The 17,824-nt window shown below is 38.3% G+C and overlaps 2 protein-coding genes across 2 annotated transcripts; both read right to left on the minus strand.

The window, feature by feature from the left end:
* Positions 1 to 1,338: 1,338 nt before the first annotated feature.
* On the minus strand, positions 1,339 to 10,054 carry LOC114840938 (NACHT, LRR and PYD domains-containing protein 3-like; the record flags this gene model as incomplete). Its single annotated transcript, XM_029125527.2, has 7 exons — positions 1,339 to 3,075; positions 3,369 to 3,415; positions 3,527 to 3,700; positions 4,523 to 4,696; positions 5,577 to 5,750; positions 8,116 to 8,289; positions 8,373 to 10,054. Coding segments are annotated over 7 exons (2,964 nt in total), but the record flags the coding sequence as incomplete, so codon positions are not given.
* Positions 10,030 to 17,587, minus strand: LOC105009885. Its single transcript, XM_034297600.1, has 6 exons — positions 17,536 to 17,587; positions 14,747 to 14,964; positions 14,495 to 14,605; positions 13,914 to 14,000; positions 11,240 to 11,265; positions 10,030 to 10,392 (listed from the first exon to the last, which is right to left on the minus strand). Exons 2-6 carry the CDS (start codon positions 14,941 to 14,943, stop codon positions 10,055 to 10,057), a joined length of 759 nt encoding a protein of 252 aa, XP_034153491.1. The 5' UTR covers positions 14,944 to 14,964; positions 17,536 to 17,587; the 3' UTR covers positions 10,030 to 10,054.
* Between the last annotated feature and the right edge of the window lie 237 nt (positions 17,588 to 17,824).

A 17,824-nucleotide genomic window follows, 5' to 3' on the forward strand; every position in this document is an offset into this window, starting at 1 on the left:
TCCTCTACCTCCTTCTCCTCCTCTTCCTAGGCCTCTTCCTCTATCACCTTCTTCTCCTCTTCCTCTACCTCCTTCATCTCGTCTTTGAGCTCCCCCTTTCATTCTCACTCTTCTTCTTCTTCTAGCTCTTTCCATTTTTGATAAAGACAGGTGAACTCACCTGCTGCCTTTTATAGCACACCTGAGTGCTGCGTTTTCAAATTATCTTCCACACCTGGTGGATGTGATTATCCAATTTGTTCATTAGTGTAGTCATTGGCAATCCGGGGCTTTGTAATGACAAGGAAGTAACTTCACATTCCTTATCTGTGTCTAAGGTGTGAGAATGTGTGTAGAGTTTTAGAAATCACTGTGTGTAAAGTTTTGCAAAAAGGGTGAAGCAGACATTGTGTATAATGTTGTGCAAATCTGTGGAGGTGTTTTACTCATTGGAGTAGAATTTATCAAATAGTGTGGACATTTTTATTTTAGTGTGTAAACAAATGTAAAAAACTGTAAAAATAGCCCAATTGAGCAATAGCCCAATTGGTTAGGAAACCACTAAATCTGGCAACACTGGCTGCCGCTTACAGGAGGAGGATAAGGAGGAGCGGAACTGAACTGAACTCAACATCTAAATTCTGCAACAGCCATACATCACACATTAAATAAAGAAATGTTGTTCAGAAGACTGAAACAGTAATTTCTCCTGGAGACACCAAAAGCCACAATTACAGTGGGGCAAAAAAGTATTTAGTCAGCCATCAATTGTGCAAGTACTTCCACTTAAAAATATGAGAGAGGCCTGTAATTTTCATCATAGGTACACTTCAACTATGAGAGAGAAAAAAATCCAGAAAATCACATTGTAGGATTTGTTATGAATTTATTGGTAAATTATGGTGGAAAATGAGCCTGGTTCCTCTCTAGGTTTCTTCCTAAATTTCGGCCTTCTTAGGGAGTTTTTCCTAGCCACTGAAATTCTACACTGTTGTTGTTTGCTTCTTGAGGTTTAAAGCCAGATGTTTTGTAAAAGCACTTTGTGACAACTTCTGATGAAAAAAGGTCAGATTTAAACATCGGCTGGCATCGTAAACACTTGACCAGTTAGTGGGGCAGTTTTGACAACAGCTCCTTGCTCTGGTGAGTGGTGATTGTGGAGGCAGCAGTAATGTTAGATGAGACAGAGTGGATAATGACCAGTAAACACCTTGTATCACAGTATCCCTTCATTTATTTAAAGACAGCATCTCTCTTGGATACAGACGCTGCTTATCAACTCCCCTGCAGGTAAGACTGGCTGACATCCGGTATAACCAGAGAGCAATACAGGTCAGAAAAGAAACTAAACCATCTGAATTGACATGCCATTTTCTGTCTTTTATTGATGCTTTATAACTGTTTTTACATGTACATGGCTATGTCTACTGCTATACTAGTGTCCCAACATTTTGATTGTTTGAACTGCTCTACGAGGGCGTTAAAACATCTGATCGTTATAACTGGTTTACAAGTGTACTAAACCATCTGATCGTTATAACTGGTTTACAAGTGTACTAAACCATCTGATTGTTATAACTGGTTTACAAGTGTACTAAACCATCTGGTTGTTACAACTGCTTCAGAAGGGTGTTAAAACATCTTATTGTTATAACTGCTTTACAAGTAATTTTAAAACAGGGGATTCTAATGTTTAGCAGGTGTCTTAAAATGGTATTTATATATCAAGTGTTTCTCCAGGACTCAGGAGACTATTCTACCTGAAAGACACTGAGGAATCAAGTGTTTCTCCAGGACTCAGAAGACTGTTGTACCTGACAGAGAGAAACTGAGGAGTCAAGTGTTTCTCCAGGACTCAGGTGACTATTGTGGAAGATGGAAAATGTTTGTGATTTATTAATGAAAAAACCTCTCAGTCGCTCATATAACAGTTGATTAGTTCAGGTTTAATCGTATATGCAAGAACATGCATGACAGAAATTTACAAGTACAGAGACCAACACACAGTGGTGTCATGACAGTTTTTCTGATTTTACATTGCCGAGGTTCAAACTTATATTCCTTCCCAACTGTACAGGTGTTGAAATCAGCACTTGCAAATATGTATATACAACAAATTGTTGTTGCCATGAAGTAGCCTATAGAATGCAAGGTTGCATACAGACAGAGAGGCACTGAGGAGTCAATTGTTTCTCCAGGAATCAGGAGACTATTCTACCTGACACAGAGACACTGAGGATTCAAGTGTTTCTCCAGGACTCAGGAGACTATTCTACCTGACACAGAGACACTGAGGAGTCAGGTGTTTCTCCAGGACTCAGGAGACTATTCTACCTGACACAGAGACACTGAGGAGTCAAGTGTTTCTCCAGGACTCAGGAGACTATTCTACCTGACACAGAGACACTGAGGAGTCAAGTGTTTCTCCAGGACTCAGGAGACTATTCTACCTGACACAGAGACACTGAGGAGTCAGGTGTTTCTCCAGGACTCAGGAGACTATTCTACCTGACACAGAGACACTGAGGAGTCAAGTGTTTCTCCAGGACTCAGGAGACTATTCTACCTGACACAGAGACACTGATGACGAGTATGATCCAACCCAAAACCCTGGATAGAGTGGCTCAGTAAATGTAGAGATGAATGTATGTATGTGGGTTATTTTGTTAGAAGAGACATTATAGAATGACAGAGTGCCGGCCGGCCAGTCCAGATACACTGCTACTCTGTTGGGCAAGGGAGACAAGTCGGGGTCAGGTATGGACGTTTTCTTACTGTGGTGATAGGCAAAGCACCTGTTATCATAGAAGTCCAGACTCCAGGACTTGTCATTGTATCCAAGCCGACTGTCATCATCCTTTCCTTTCCTGCTGATTCCTTTATATGTCACTGCAATCACAACCTCTCCATTCCTCTCTACTTCCCAGTAACATCGTCCAGTTAGACCCTCACTACACAGCACCTGGTTCCAGTAGTCAAATCTCTCTGTGTGATCAGGGTAGTGCTGATTATCTCCAAATGTTACCATCCTGTTGTTGTCAGACATAGAGAGGTTGGTGTATGCAGTGTTTGGGTCCAGTGTGAGATCACAGGCATCTAATGGGGGAGACAGGACAGTATTAAGAAACCATCATCATTCTCTCTCTCTCTGTCTGTGACTTTCTATTCCTCTCTCCACAATCACCTTTCCTTCTTTCTCCCCTCTCTTCTCCCCCTCATTCTGTCTCTTCACCCTCTCTGATCTTTATTCCTATGTAGTTCGATAACTCACACGCAAAAACTTGCGCGCACACACACCCACGCACACACACACACACAAACATCGATGTGCTCCAAAACTTAGGTATACACCACAATTCCTGTGCTTATGCACAAAAGGAAATAATTACATTTTCTCAGTTCAGATTTTATCCTGAGTTCTCCACCATAGTCAATACTGTAGGAAAAACAGAAGCACAAACAGTGATTAGTTTATGACATTCTCTCTCCCTCAAATGACAAAGACACAAACAAAATGCGTCCTTACTGATCTAAACCCTCTACATACTTGACATCCCCCAGTTTTCTGTGTGGGTCCTCCAGTCCAGCTTTGAACCGCTCAACTCCTGAGTCTCCTGGGTGATTGTAGCTCAGGTCCAGCTTTCTCAGATGGGAGGGGTTTGCACTCAGAGCTGAATCCAGGGCAGCACAGCCTTCCTCTGTGACCAGACAGCCAGACAGCCTACAGAGAGCCAGACATACAGTTAGGTCATGTTCATAATTTTGATTCTGTATGCTACTACAATGGAGTTGAAATGAAAAGACCGAGATGCAATTCAAGTGCAGACTTTCAGCTTTAATTCAAGGGGTTGAACAAAAATATCCTATGAATTGTTCATTTTAAATATTTTGTCGAGAATTCTATGCAGGCAATGACTGATGGACATCACCAAACGCTGGGTTTCTGCCTTTGTGATGTTTTGCCTTTGCTGCAGCTGTCTTCAGTTGTTATTTGTTTGTGGGTCTTTCTGCCTTAAGTTTTGTCTTCAGCAAGTGAAATGCATACTTGATCGGATTGAGATCAGATGATTGGCTCGGCTTAAAAAACAACTGGGTTGTTTCTCCAGGACTCAGGAGACTGAGTCCTTACTACATTTCATTTAATATGTTTTTTAATGCCAAATGACACATTATGCCTCCTAGAGTGCCAGGAATCAATTTGCTCTAAGTGAATAAAATGCTAATTAATTATTTAAAAATCATACAATGTGATTTTCTGGATGTTTTAGATTCCGTCACTCACAGTTGAAGAGTACCGATGATAAAAATTACAGATTTCTACATGCTTTGTAAGTGGGAAAACCTGCAATATCGGCAGTGTATCAAATACTTGTTCTCCCCACTGTATGTTTCAAATAGAAAATGTGTTTTGGATTGTCATGACTAGGGCTTATTTTCTCATTATATCATGTGAATATAATGGAGTGCTTTACTATTTTGCGATTTATGTAGTATTTCTTTTGTCACTGACTGTTACCAAACTGAGTGAAACAACCATACTTACCCCAGAGTGTGTAGTGTACAGTTTGTATCCTCCAGTCCAGCACAGAGCAGAGTAATTCCTGAGTCCTTCAGGTCATTGTCTCTCAGCTCCAGTGTTTTTAGTTGTGAGTTGGGTGAACGCAGGACAGAGGCCAGATCAGTACAGCAATCTTCTGTCAGACCACAGTGCCCTAGACTGAAGGACAGAAGGACACATGGTTCAAGGGACATCAGGTTATGTCCATATTATATCTGCATCAATAATGGAAGGGAAGTGAAAATGCTTTTTAATGTGTTCTTTTCAATGTTAAAAAGTGCTTGAATTTTAAATAAACTACTGGGAAGTGCTTGGTAGTTATCTAACTTAGATAATTACTGTCCTAAATTGGCAATCAGATTCAGTTTTGATTTGGTTGTACATGTGGCCTGCAAGAGTGTACCGGCTTAACAAACAAAATGAGGGGATGAGTGGATATCATTGACAAATGTTTCAAATTTAGCTGCTGGAATAAGTTGCTGTTTAAATGATTGGTGGCTCGAAAATTATAATTTCCTGTGTGAGATTATGTGCTGAAAAGAGACCACTGCACCTTTTTCTTTCCTTTCCAAAAAAGTCGAAAGGGAAAGTTTTGAGTGAGGAACAGAAGCATTCAATTCGCAGTGGTCTATTAATTGTAACTTCCTTTTTGAGATAATTGAATTTTAGAGATAAAATGTTTTTGATTCAGTTGGCCTGCTTGCCATTGTCCTCCTGCATGTTGATACACTAAGTTGGGGGTGTTGCTAATAGATTTATTCTGTTGGTTTCTGGGGAGGCTTTGGCCTGCAGCAGGACTATTCAACTCCAGTCCCGGTGGGCCAAAACACTTCTGGTTTTTGGTTCTACCTGCTAGTTGATTGCCTTTACCTGGCGTCTCTGGTCTGAATCAGTCCCATATTAATAGTAGTAAGAGACTGTGTAGGTCAAAGTGCTGTACTGTTCTGTTGTCAACACACTGCAATTGCCTATGTCTTTCTTCTCCAGTTGAAAACAATGAATAGAGTATCTTATAATAAATACTACCTAATACACTCACTTAAGTATCTGTATGTTGCAGATTGGACTGGTTGGTGCAGCGCAGAGAAGCTGCACTCCTCTTTTTCCCAGGTGGTTGTTGCTGAGGTCCAATTCTCTCAGGGGACAGTTTGGTGTCTGCAGAGCTGAGGCCAGAGTCTCACAGGATTTATCTGTGAGTTTACAACCAGCCAGTCTGGAGAGAGGTGAGAATCATTTAGATATTGCCTTCTAAATATTTATATTCTACATCAATCATCTGACAGAATGAGTTCTTCAATTGTATTACTATTATTATTATCTGTCCTTTGTTGGGGATGGGGTGTTGTTTATACCTTATAACTCATGAGAAATACAAAAACATTGTTGAATAATACATACTTATTATGTAACTAAATGTATTACAAATACAAAATAAGTATATCTTGCAATGAAATACATTTGAAAATGTATATTAAATACATTCGTTTTTTTCTTCCTTGGTACATTTTATATTTTACTGTAAAGCAGCTGCTCTTCCTGTTGTCCAAACAAAAATCAAACCACAACAAAAAATGATACTGTACATTTTTATATTTATAATAATACTAAGGCATGTGCCAACTGCCTGAAAAGACTGCCTTAAAAGTCTCAACAGATGCATGCCCTGCACAAACAGGATGCAGGAGTGACTGACATGCATGTCACTGGCATTTGTCTTGCATGTACATCAAAGTGTTACAGTGTGTAACACATGCTGTTCTGTTATGGACCAAATGCAATTTCCCCCTGTCCTTTATACCATCCTGTTTCCAAAAATGTTCAGACGATGCGTAACGTGTGAATTAAAATGAATGGAATGATGTGCAAATCATTTAAACCCTATATTCAACATAAAATGGTACAAAAACAACATATCAAATGTTAAAACACATTTTATTGTTTTATACAAACTAAATGCCCACATAGAATTTGATGCCTGCAATATGTTTCAAAAAAGCTGGGACAGAGGCAACAAAACACTGGAAAAGTTGTGTAATGCTAAACATTTTTACCTGGTCCAATATCTCACAACTAATTAGGTCAATTGGTGACAGATCAGTAACATGATTGAGTATTAAAAGATCATTCCAGAGAGGATGGATCTGTAAGAAGTGAGGATGGGGAGGGGTTCACCATTCTGTGAAAGTCCGTAGGCAAATAGTGCAACAATTTAAGAACAAATTGCAAAGAGTTTGGGGATCTCATTATCTACAGAACTTAACATAATTTAAAGATTCAGAGAATCCAGTGAAATCTCTGTACACAAGGAACAAGGCCAAAAACACATAATGGAGGGCCGTGATCTTCGGGGCCTCAAGCGGCACTGCATTAAAAACACAAATGGTTCTGGAGTGGAAATCACTGCACGGGTTCAGGAACACTTCCAAAACCCATTGTCTGTGAACACAGTACATCGCTGTAGTTCAAACTTCAAACTTCAAAAGGTTTATTTGTCATTTGCAATAACAAGTTATGTCAATGAAATGCTTGGTTTTCCTACTCCCGACAATGCAGTTAAAAGTTAAAACGTAACAGTAATTATAATATATAAATAAGAAGATAACACTAACTATAAATAATAACACTATACAAAAAAACATGTATCAATAATAACCACAAATGTAAGTCAAAACTCTATCATGCTAAGGAGAAGCCATATATAAGCAAGATCCAGAACCACCATCGCTTTCTCTGGGCCCGAGCTCATTTAAGATGGACTGAGGCAAATAGGAAAACTGTCCTGTGCTCTGGTGAATCGAAATGTGAAATTATTTTTGGGAATCATGGACGCCGCATCCTCCTAAAGAGGAGAGGGACAATCCGGCTATATATCAGCACACAGTTCAACAGCCAGCATCCGTAATGGTATGGGGGTGCATTAGTGCACATGATGTGGGTGACTTACACATCTGTGAAGGCACCACTAATGCTGGACAATATACTGTATACAGGTTTTGGAGCAATAAACACTGCCATCCAGATTATGTCTTTTTCTGAAAAGGTCTTGGTCATTTCAGTAAAACAATGCCAAATCTGCATGTATTACAACAGCATGACTCCATGGTAAAAAAGTCCAGGTTCTAAACTGGCCTGCCTTCAGTCCAGACCTGTCACCCCTTGAAAACATTTGGCACATTATTATAACAAAAAGTACAACAAAGGAGACTCTGAACTGTTGGGCAGCTGAATTCTTAAATCAAGCAAGAATGGGAATACATTTCACTTTCAAAACTATAACATTTGCTCTCTTCAGTTCCCAAACGTAGGTATTGTTAAAAGGAGAAGTGATACAACACAGTCCCAAATTCTTTAAAATGTGTTGCTGGCATCAAAGTCAAAATGGGCATGTATTTTTCCGAAAACAATAACATTTCTTAGTTTCCAATTTTTTTTACGTATTTTTATGTACTATTTTCAAATAAAGTAAGGGATAAATGATTTGCACATTGCATCCTGCTTTTATTTCCATTTTAAGAATTTTTTTGGAAACAGGATTGATCAACCAATGAAGTATCTAATATGGATGACAGTTGACTCACACAAGCGTCTGTAAGTTGCAGAGTGAACTGGTTAGTGTAGCACCAAGGAGCTCCACTCCTTTGTCTTCCAGGTGATTGTAGCTGATGTCCAGTTCTTGTATGTGGCAATTTGGTGTCTGCAGAAATGAGGACAGAATCTCACAGGATCTAAAGTTGAGGTTACAGCCATTCAGTCTGGAGAGAATAGATCGTCTGTTAGACGTCTTCAGACAACAAGCTTTCAGAATAATGGTAAACAAGACACTGGCATAACTTACAATGCTCTCTTGCAGGTTTTCACTACCGGTAAGAACCTCTGATAACCTTCCTCTGTTGTGTTGTATGTCTTCATGTCAAACTCCTCAAGCACCTCCTCTGACATTAACAACAGGTAGGTCAGGGCTGAACATTGGTGAAGTTGTAGTTCTGTTTCTGAAAGAAATCCTGATCGTAGGGAGGTCTGCATGTTCTCAACTAGAGAGTTGGCACCAAGTTCATTGAGACAGTGGAACAAGTTGATAGTTCTTTCTGGTGAGGATTCCTTCTTGATCTTGTCTGACAGGTACTTCTCTGTTCTCTTTAAGGTTTCTGTATTTTGCTGTGTTGTACTTCCTGCCTGGGTCAGAAGGCCTTTTAAGAGATCCTGATTGGACTTCAGTGAGAGACCAATAAGAAAGCGAAGGAACAGGTCAAGGTGTCCATTCTTACTCATCACAGCCTGGTCCACTGCTCTCTTGTATAAGTCATACAACTTGTCTGACTTCCTCACTTCATCATCAACATCGTCTTTCTTATCATCATTATTGTCATGTGTTTTGTAGGGGAAAACATGTTCCTCTTTGCCCAGACATGATTCTAGAGCATGTACTGCTGCCAGAAACTCCTGAATGCTCAGATGCACAAAGCTAAAAACCTTCTCATTGTACAGCCCAGATTCTTCTATAAAGATCTCTGTACACAAAGCTGAGTACTCTGATGCCTCTGTCACATCAATGCCACACTCTCTCAGGTCCTCCTCATAGAAGATCATGTTGCCCTTCTGCAGCTGTTGGAAAGCCAGATTTGACAGTTTAAGGATCATGTCTTCATCTGACTTAATTAGTTCTTTTGGATTTGTCTCTGTGGTTTTGTTGTATTTTTTGTTTTTCACACTGGTTTGGGTGAGCAGGAAGTGTTCATACATTTGAGTCAGAGTTTTGGGCAATTTAACACTCTTTCCTTCTTTTACAATTCTCTCAAGGACAGTGGCTGATATCCAACAGAAGACTGGTATGTGACACATGATGTGAAGGGTTCTGGTTGATTTTATGTGTTTGATGATGTTGTTGGCCAGATTAGGATTTGTGATTTTCTTTCTTAAGTACTCTTCCTTTTGTGCCTCATTAAAGCCTCGTATCTCTGTCACCTGGTCAACACACTCTGGAGGGATCTGATTGGCTGCTGCTGGTCGGGTGGTTATCCAGAGGAGAGCAGATGGAAACAGATTCCCTTCAATGAGGTTTGTCAGCAAAATGTCCACTGAATTTGATTCTGTGACATCGTAGCACTTCGGATTGTTTTTGAAGTCAAGGGGAAGTCGACACTCATCGAGACCATCCAAAATGAAAACTGTTTTGGTTTCATCATCTTCAATACTGTGAATCTCTTTCAGCTCTGGGAAATAGAGGGAAAGGAGTTGCATCAGACTGTATTGGCCCTTTTTCAGGTTCAGATCACGGAAAGGAAGCGGGAACATGAAATCAATGTCCTGATTGGCTTCTCCCTCTGCCCAGTCAAGGATGAACTTCTGCACAGAAACTGTTTTTCCTATGCCTGCTATTCCTTTTGTCAGGTGTGTCAAACCCGTCCTCCTGATAGACTTGTCTTCTCCAGGTAAATGTAACAGTGGTGAATCTGGCTTATGCTCTTGTGATGAGGAAGCCCGGCCTGCCTCTTCAGATTCTGTGTGACCCTGGGCCTTTCAGAACATGTCTTCATGGTCCAATGATTTAGATGTTGGTTTCATAAGCAGGAGATTGGGTTTCAAATCCCTCTTCTGATGGTGTTTTACTGTTCTGAAGATGTTGTTACAATTGATTGGCGTATCTTGTGTGGTTTGCCTCTTGGATGCCATCTCGATCCTTCTCACCTCGTGTTCTTTATTAACCCCTACACTTCCACCCTCTGTGATGTAGAGGTCTGTGTAGATGTCCTTTAAGAAAATTTGGTGCCCAGGGCATCCAATTTCATCATATAGCATTTCATGCTTCAGTTTCAGTTTATTCCTAACTTCTTGTTGGACCCTTAGAACAGTTGGACCTGTAGGACAATCATGAAATGTATTAAAATTGTGGAATGTGAAACATTTTCTCCCCAACAAAGATGGCAAAAACATGTGTGTGTGTTTTGAGGCAGGGGAAAACTGACTCAAAAATGTGTCTTTCCAAAATGAGTCCGTCCATGAGGTAGTTTTTATTGGAATTTTGGGGGGGGGATATTTACTGGATGTAAAGCTCTGTGTAACTAATTAGAGTTTTTTTTTATTTGGATCAGATTCAAAAACCCTTAATTATATCTATTTTGATTTCCTGTTGTGACACAAAATTTCCAAGGGGGTAAATACTTTTGAGATCCACTGTGTCCTGATACCACACTTATACACTACAAAAGAAAGATCTTGTTTACCCTCCTGGCCAAATGTTGACAAAAATATTATAAGTATGTGATAAATAGATTGAATCTCTGGTACTGTAGAACTAACTTGGTTTTCTTGGGTATCATAAGAATACAAACAAATATATAATTTCAAATAACACAATAGCATTTTCATTATTTCATGTTATTATCAGTCGCAGGATTCTTGAGTGAAAAGGGTTATTCTTGGATAAATAGTTAGTTTTAAATAGAGCTCAAAATGTATGACACTTTGAGACGTTGACATAAGAAAATATATGTTTTGCATCCAATCTTTAAAATTAATGGCATGCATGTGAATTTGTAGGAAGATTTTAAAAGTAACACTTTGGGTTGTCCTGCTCTTTATTTAATTTAGTATTCAAAATGTCTATGTGACACACTGTACACAATTTATTCTAATATAGACTGTGTATGTGCTTAGGTAAAAGTAAGAACAAAAAAAGCAAACATTTCATTTGCGCTGATTTACCCCTGATCTTCACATTTTGGTCCTTCCTGCAAGAAAAGCAAATGATCACACAGTCATTAGTTCATTCTACAGTATACTATTTCTATATATATTTCTCTCTCTGTGAATAACAATGTCCAATCTTGACCCTTTGCAGATTTTGAGGAAAGTAAAGTTAGATAGCTAGGGCAAGCTTTAGGTGTTAAGTGGCTAGTAGATGGTTATTTGGTTGTATGTGTTATGGTTCCATGACAAACCTGCAGAGTGTTTTATTAGGGGCCAAGCAAAGAAGTTGCTGGAACCCTCTTATGTTTGTACGTTTTATTATAATTATTTTTCTCCAGGGCCATTTTCAGAGGTCCATAGCTCGGTCCCCTCTGGTTCAAAACGCTCCAAACTTTGGCTGATTGTAGACATGGTACCCATACTCCTCAAGGTGGCACTGTAGCACTCAGTCGAAAATGGAAAAAAGTGAAGCTCAGATCTCATGAACTGAATGTCATAGACACGCAACCAAGTTCCAGATAAACCCCTTCTCATGCTGACCAAAAAGGTCTCTGGGGTCTTTTAAATTCGCCCCTTGGATTTTCCTTCATTTTGAATTTGGTGAAAAACACGTTGATGACATCTCCTTCGAGACCGCGGAACAGATTTGCATGCCGTTTGGTGTGAAGGACCTTTGAACCATTATCTTTAAATTTTATGTAAGGAAAGTTGATATCTCAAACAATATGGCTGAAATCAGCGAATGAAATTGAGCTGGGCGGGTCTATGACTTTAGACGTCCATTAATCCCAAATGGAACATCAAACAGCTACGAAACTAAACATACTCGTAAATGTGTCTGCTATTAATGGACAGGAAAACTCCCATACAAAGATACTGCTTGGGGGCGCTATAAACATCACCAATGTTTCTCACGATTTTGACATTGATAAAAACACACTTAAACGACATCTCCTCCGAAACAGCTGAATGGATGACAATTGGTGTGAAGGACCACTGGGCCATTGTCTTTAAAAGTTAAATAAGAAAAGTTGATAGCTCAAACAATATGGCCTTTATTTTGACATCTGTGAAAACTTCATTAACGACATCTCCTCTGAGACTGCTGAACAGATTTGCATGCTATTGGGTGTGATGGACCCTTGAACCATTATCTTCTCAAGTTATATATTGAAAGTTGATATCTCAAACAATATGGCTGAAATCAGCAACTGAAATTGATGCGGGCGGGTCATGCCCATTAACATCTGTGACACAAATGGACAGCAGAAGTCAAGTGTTTTGCGTTATTTTGACATCTTAAATGACATCTCAGAGACCGTGAGATTGGCATGCTGTTTGCTGTGAAGGATCTGTGTACCATTATCTCTAAAAGTCTGTAAAAAACGTTGATATCTCAAACACTGTGGCCGCAATGCTACTTGCTTTACTGATAAACACCGAAGCCAGGAATGAACCCTGAAATGTATGAACAGCTAGCTCTCATGGTGGTGCTACAAACCTCACAGATTTTACGAAATTCATAAAAAATCTGCCAAATGTGTCAGAGACATAACTTTCTCTAGATGTTAATCACTAAATGAAGTAACTGAGCCAAACATTCTTGAGCTGAACAAGCTAAACCCTTTCCCATTCAAATGTCAATGGTATTAGGAATTCATAATTATATATAGTTTTGGCCACTTTGTGTGTATGTGACGTTCGAAAGGAAGAGGATTTTAGCTGTCAACGCAGGGTGGCTAACACAAGATGGCTAATATATGCACTCCTCCCTCCACACTATCACACACACATTATATTCTAATTTCACACACAATCCACACTCTCCACACCCCACTCCTCACCAAGACACATTCTTTGCTCCACACACATATTCCTACCCTACCCTCTAGTGACAGAATACTGTGAGATGCTTCATGTGCCCTGCTTGGCCCCCTGAAACACTGCTTGCAGCTTTAATTACATTATTGAGCTTATTCCATTGGTGAACCATTCCCGGCCCAGGCCTTCCTTTCCTAGCAATCCGCCAAATGTTGCAGATAACTGGACTATTTATTATTTTAAATAAAAAAATGCTATAAAGGAGGAAAAGAGGTACCAAATAAACAATATCATAACATGCCTCCTTTATATAAAGTACCTACATTTTGACATTTTGTGGCAAATGGGGTCGTTTTTGTCTTCTTTTGAGGTGTTCGTCCACACTAAATATTTCCTTGAGGCAACTTGAAGTCTAGTTGCCGAAGTCTTAGCCCATTCATCTCGTCTGGTTAACTTTGGCAGAGACGGCAATGACAGAGGTTTATTCTCAATTAAGCTAAATATGACTTCTGTACTACCAGCTCATTGTCCTTCTACTGCCCCAATAGTAGTATTGATGCTTTCCCCCCTTGGTTTAGATTTTCACAATATCTTCTTTTGATGGAGTTTATGAGCAAACACTTTGTTTTCACATGTTCTAGTGTGTGAAAATGCATGCAGCTTGCTTAAAGGGGAATAACGACAAATATCTATAATTTGTCGAGGTTCATAAATCACTTGAAGTAATGTGGTTTGATAAAACTAAGTAACGACTATCTACAAGAAACATTGATGTTTGTAGAATGCTTTTTCAGCCATCAGAAACAAGTATTCAGCATTGTGGTATGTAGCTATATATTAAATGTAAAAACCATGAAACAGTTCTTACCCTTGTTCAGGGGAGTCTTTGTTTCTTATATATAAGGATTGCCCCTTTGAGTTTGGGACAGGGGAGTCTGGTTTCTCCTGATGGACCCTGAACAAGCAACAGTCAGGTAACATCAGTTAACACATTTTAAATTATAATACCTAAGGGATAAACACTAAAGTTCTGTACATAGAAATAATGGAAAATCTATTTGAATGAGACAGAAATGATTCTACAATAATTTTTCTAAGTAATGTACTGAACAAATGCATTGTCAGCTGTCAACATACAACACAAAAGCACACATTTACTGGAACAAATATAGAAATAAATATATATACATTTATTTATAATATCTTTTTTTATAATAATATATTTATTTTTAAATAAAGGAATCAATATGTTTTCATCTTTCCACTGAATCTAGTCCTGAGTTATTTCAACACAGACTTCAAACATTTGTGAAATATTTTTGTTCTGTATGAACGGACACATGCAGGCATTTGAACTAAATCCACCCAGTTATGTAAATGCAACGTTCAGTTATATTCATTTATATAATATTATAAAGCTACATGTCAATTCCATAATACATTTCTTACTGTTCTGCAGAGGAGTCTTCCTCTCTGAAGTATAATGGCCGTCCCATCGAGTGTTCACTGTTCATGGACAGACAGCTGGGGACAGGGGAGTCTGGTCTCTCCATATGGGCACTGAACAAATAACACTCATTTAATGTATTGCATTTTGATTTCACACAACACAGAAAAAATAATCACTGAGCATTGTAGAATATGTAGAATTTTTTTAAAACAAATTAAAATATTAACATGGCAAATGTAAGTCTCTCTTACCCTAAAGATTCAGTGTGTGGGTTGTTCTCCACACAGAGACACAGAGTTTCAAAGTCACTGGTGCCCTCCGCTCCCTCCCCAGAGACATTTGTTTTAGAGTCACTGGTCTCCTCTTCTCCCTCCACAGAGACACTTGTTTTAGAGTCACTGGTCCCCTCCTCTTCCTTCCCATAAAGCATTGAAACCAAACTCCACATTATAAAGCAAATGGTAGTAGTCTGCAGAAAGAAAACATGCAAAAGTAATAGAAATCAAGAAAAATATATATATATCTGGAGGGCTGTTGTTGTGTGATTGTGGGACAACTTGACTCTAAACATTAGTTATGTTATTCTCACTCCCACACACATGTTTCTAAATGCTTTATTAATAGTTATACCAGTCAAAAATGTGTACAGCTCCGGAAAATATTATGAGACCACTGCACCTTCTTCTTTCCTTTCCAAAAAAAGTCGAAAAAGAAGGTTTTGACTGAGGAACAGAAGTGTTAAAATTAAAAGACCACTGCAAATTGAACGCTTCTGTTCCTCACTCAAAATTTCCTTTTCAACTTTTTTGGAAAGGAAAAAAAAGGTCCAGCGGTCCCTTAATTTTTTCCCAGAGTAGTATCTGTCAATATTGTACCAGTCAAAAACATGGGCACACCTACTCATTCATGGTTATTTCTTTAGCTTTTTATATTATCCACAGTGTAGAATAACAGTGTAAACATCAAAACTAATGGAATATGGAATCAAGTAGCGAAAACCTGTTACATTTATATTTAAGATTCTTTAAAATAGTCAGCCTTCATGACAGCTTTTCACGCTCTCTGCAATCTCTTAACAGTATATATATATAAATATATTATATACATAGTGTATAAAGCTGTGCTCTTAAGTTTGCCTATCCTTGCAAAATCTTGGAAAATATGACTGATCATGCAAAAAATCATATGAAACCATTTATTATCACATAGTTGCTTGGCTCCTTTTTAAACCATAATGATAACAGAAATCACCCAAAAGGCCCTGATCAAAAGTACGTACCCTTAAATGTTTGGCCTTGTGACAGAAAACAAGGTGACACACACAGGTGAAAATGGCAATAAAAGGTGAATTTCCCACACCTTTGGCTTTTTATATTGCAATTAGTGTCTATGTATAAATGATCAATGAGTATATTACCAATTATCCATGGGTATGCAAAATTTTTAGCACAACTGTGTGTATATATATATATGTATCTGTCTGATTTTCATAAGAATTGGTAAGAAAAGATTGCCTGGCAGGTTAAAACTTTATAGTTTGAATTGTTGTACCCAGCTAGGCTTACTTATGTTTCTGTATTTTTAACACATCTGGACACAGAAACAGCTTCTTAAATTTGTCTCCCAGTTCTTAATAGTTTGAGAAAATCTGCAAAACATTTTTCCACATATACAGTGCCTTGCAAGAGTATCCAGACCTCTAGATGACCAATTGTCTCTTTTTTTTAAATTAGAAATTTGCAAAAACACGCAAGTTGAAAAACACATGCAGCGCACCAAACACACTGGAGCCTTGTCCCACAATGCACACTTTTTTTTGAAGAATGCTCAATAAATAATGAATAATTTAACATTGCCTTTCATGTAAACTCAGTCCATACAGAACAGGATAGTCAGGTTTCGGCTGTGGTTATTTCAAAGTACTGTGCCTGTAATTTGAGCCATGACCTGACAGTCTCACCTTCAGAGAATGCAGAATTCAATGACTTGGTCTCTATTATACCAGTAAGAAAGAGAGACAACAATAGGACTACCATTTTGTTATCTGTCCACCATACTTGTATTATTTGTTTTACAGGTATAAGACCATTCCAAAACAACATTGGAATTAATAAAGACTAATTGTACACACACTAAGCACTGTAACAAATCAAGTAAATGTATATACTGCTCTCTCTTTAATGGTTATAGTCTAGGAGAGTTGTATGGGTCTATTCTAAAAAGTAAAAAACATCGGTATACCCCTGTAGTTTAGGCTTCTAATTTCAGTTTCTGGCCCGCATTCAGGCTGTGTCTGAATCAGGCAATCTGTGTTAGAATCTGCGTTTCTCCAACATTGTTTAACACCTCCACTCCCCATACCTCTCCCTCCATCGTTGGCCTGGGGAATGTTGTTTCATAACACATTCAGTTGGAACGTGTTATGAGACGACAACATTTCAGTTTCATTTTGAAGGATCCCAGAAAGGGAATGTCTGGTTTAATCTCCGGGTAAGTAAAGTGCCTGTACTTAGAATCCCAAGCCATTACGGTGTAGATTGTATAAAAACTGGTCTACTATTCCTTCATTTTGAAATGTTTTTGATGAAGCTCGCATTTTCATTAGTATCTTTGTCTCTGTTGGTTGACCTGATTTAATTCCTGATTGAGGGTTGCTATTGAAGCATTAAGAATATTAATGCAAATGTTTATACCAATGAAAAATATATACAAATTGTTATAATTAATTGTAGCATGAACTCTGTGAAGTTCTATAGAAACCAGAAAAAAATATATAGCACATTTACATGTGATGGAAAATATTGCCATAAAGGACAATGAACAGTACATCTGAAAGATGATCATAATAAGATTTAAAAAGCACATCATTTATTTTTATATTTGTGAAAGCATAAACAATGTAACATAAACATATTTTGTTTTCTATTCTCACAAAAAAACACCAGACAGCGATAACTAAACTGAAAGCTCTGCTCTGTTAACACTAGTAATAACTCAAGTTGTTTTCTATTTATTTTCTATCTCCTTCTGGAATACTCACATCATTTTTCTTTTGCTTTGACCACCTTCGGTGATGCTGTCTTGAAACGGGAGAATCATTTCAGCTCTGTTATAAACCGTACTGGGTAGTGGGTGGAGCTATAAGTAGGTATTATTACTTGTTTTGACTTTAATAGATTCAACGCCATTGTCTCTGAGTTTGTCCTTAAACAGAAGGTGAATGTTCTCAAGTGATCTTAGTGGACCCTAATGGTTAACTTACCATTTACAGGTTACCACACATCCTATTTTGTCTTTTTATTAACTTGGCTTATTACTGTATGTCTTAT

Source organism: Esox lucius, chromosome 15 (genome assembly GCF_011004845.1).
Source record: "Esox lucius isolate fEsoLuc1 chromosome 15, fEsoLuc1.pri, whole genome shotgun sequence".
In the NCBI taxonomy this organism is placed as follows: Eukaryota; Metazoa; Chordata; class Actinopteri; order Esociformes; family Esocidae; genus Esox; species Esox lucius.

Excerpts from the sequence above, each read along its gene's own strand:
- LOC105009885 (XM_034297600.1), bottom strand. The coding sequence starts at position 14,943 with ATGTGGAGTTTGGTTTCAATGCTTTATGGGAAGGAAGAGGAGGGGACC. Across the intron at positions 14,001-14,494 it reads GAAGACTCCTCTGCAGAACA|GGTCCATCAGGAGAAACCAG; the intron begins GTAAGAAATGTA and ends TTGCTTGTTCAG. Across the intron at positions 11,266-13,913 it reads AAAGACTCCCCTGAACAAGG|GAAGGACCAAAATGTGAAGA; the intron begins GTAAGAACTGTT and ends CTTTTCTTGCAG.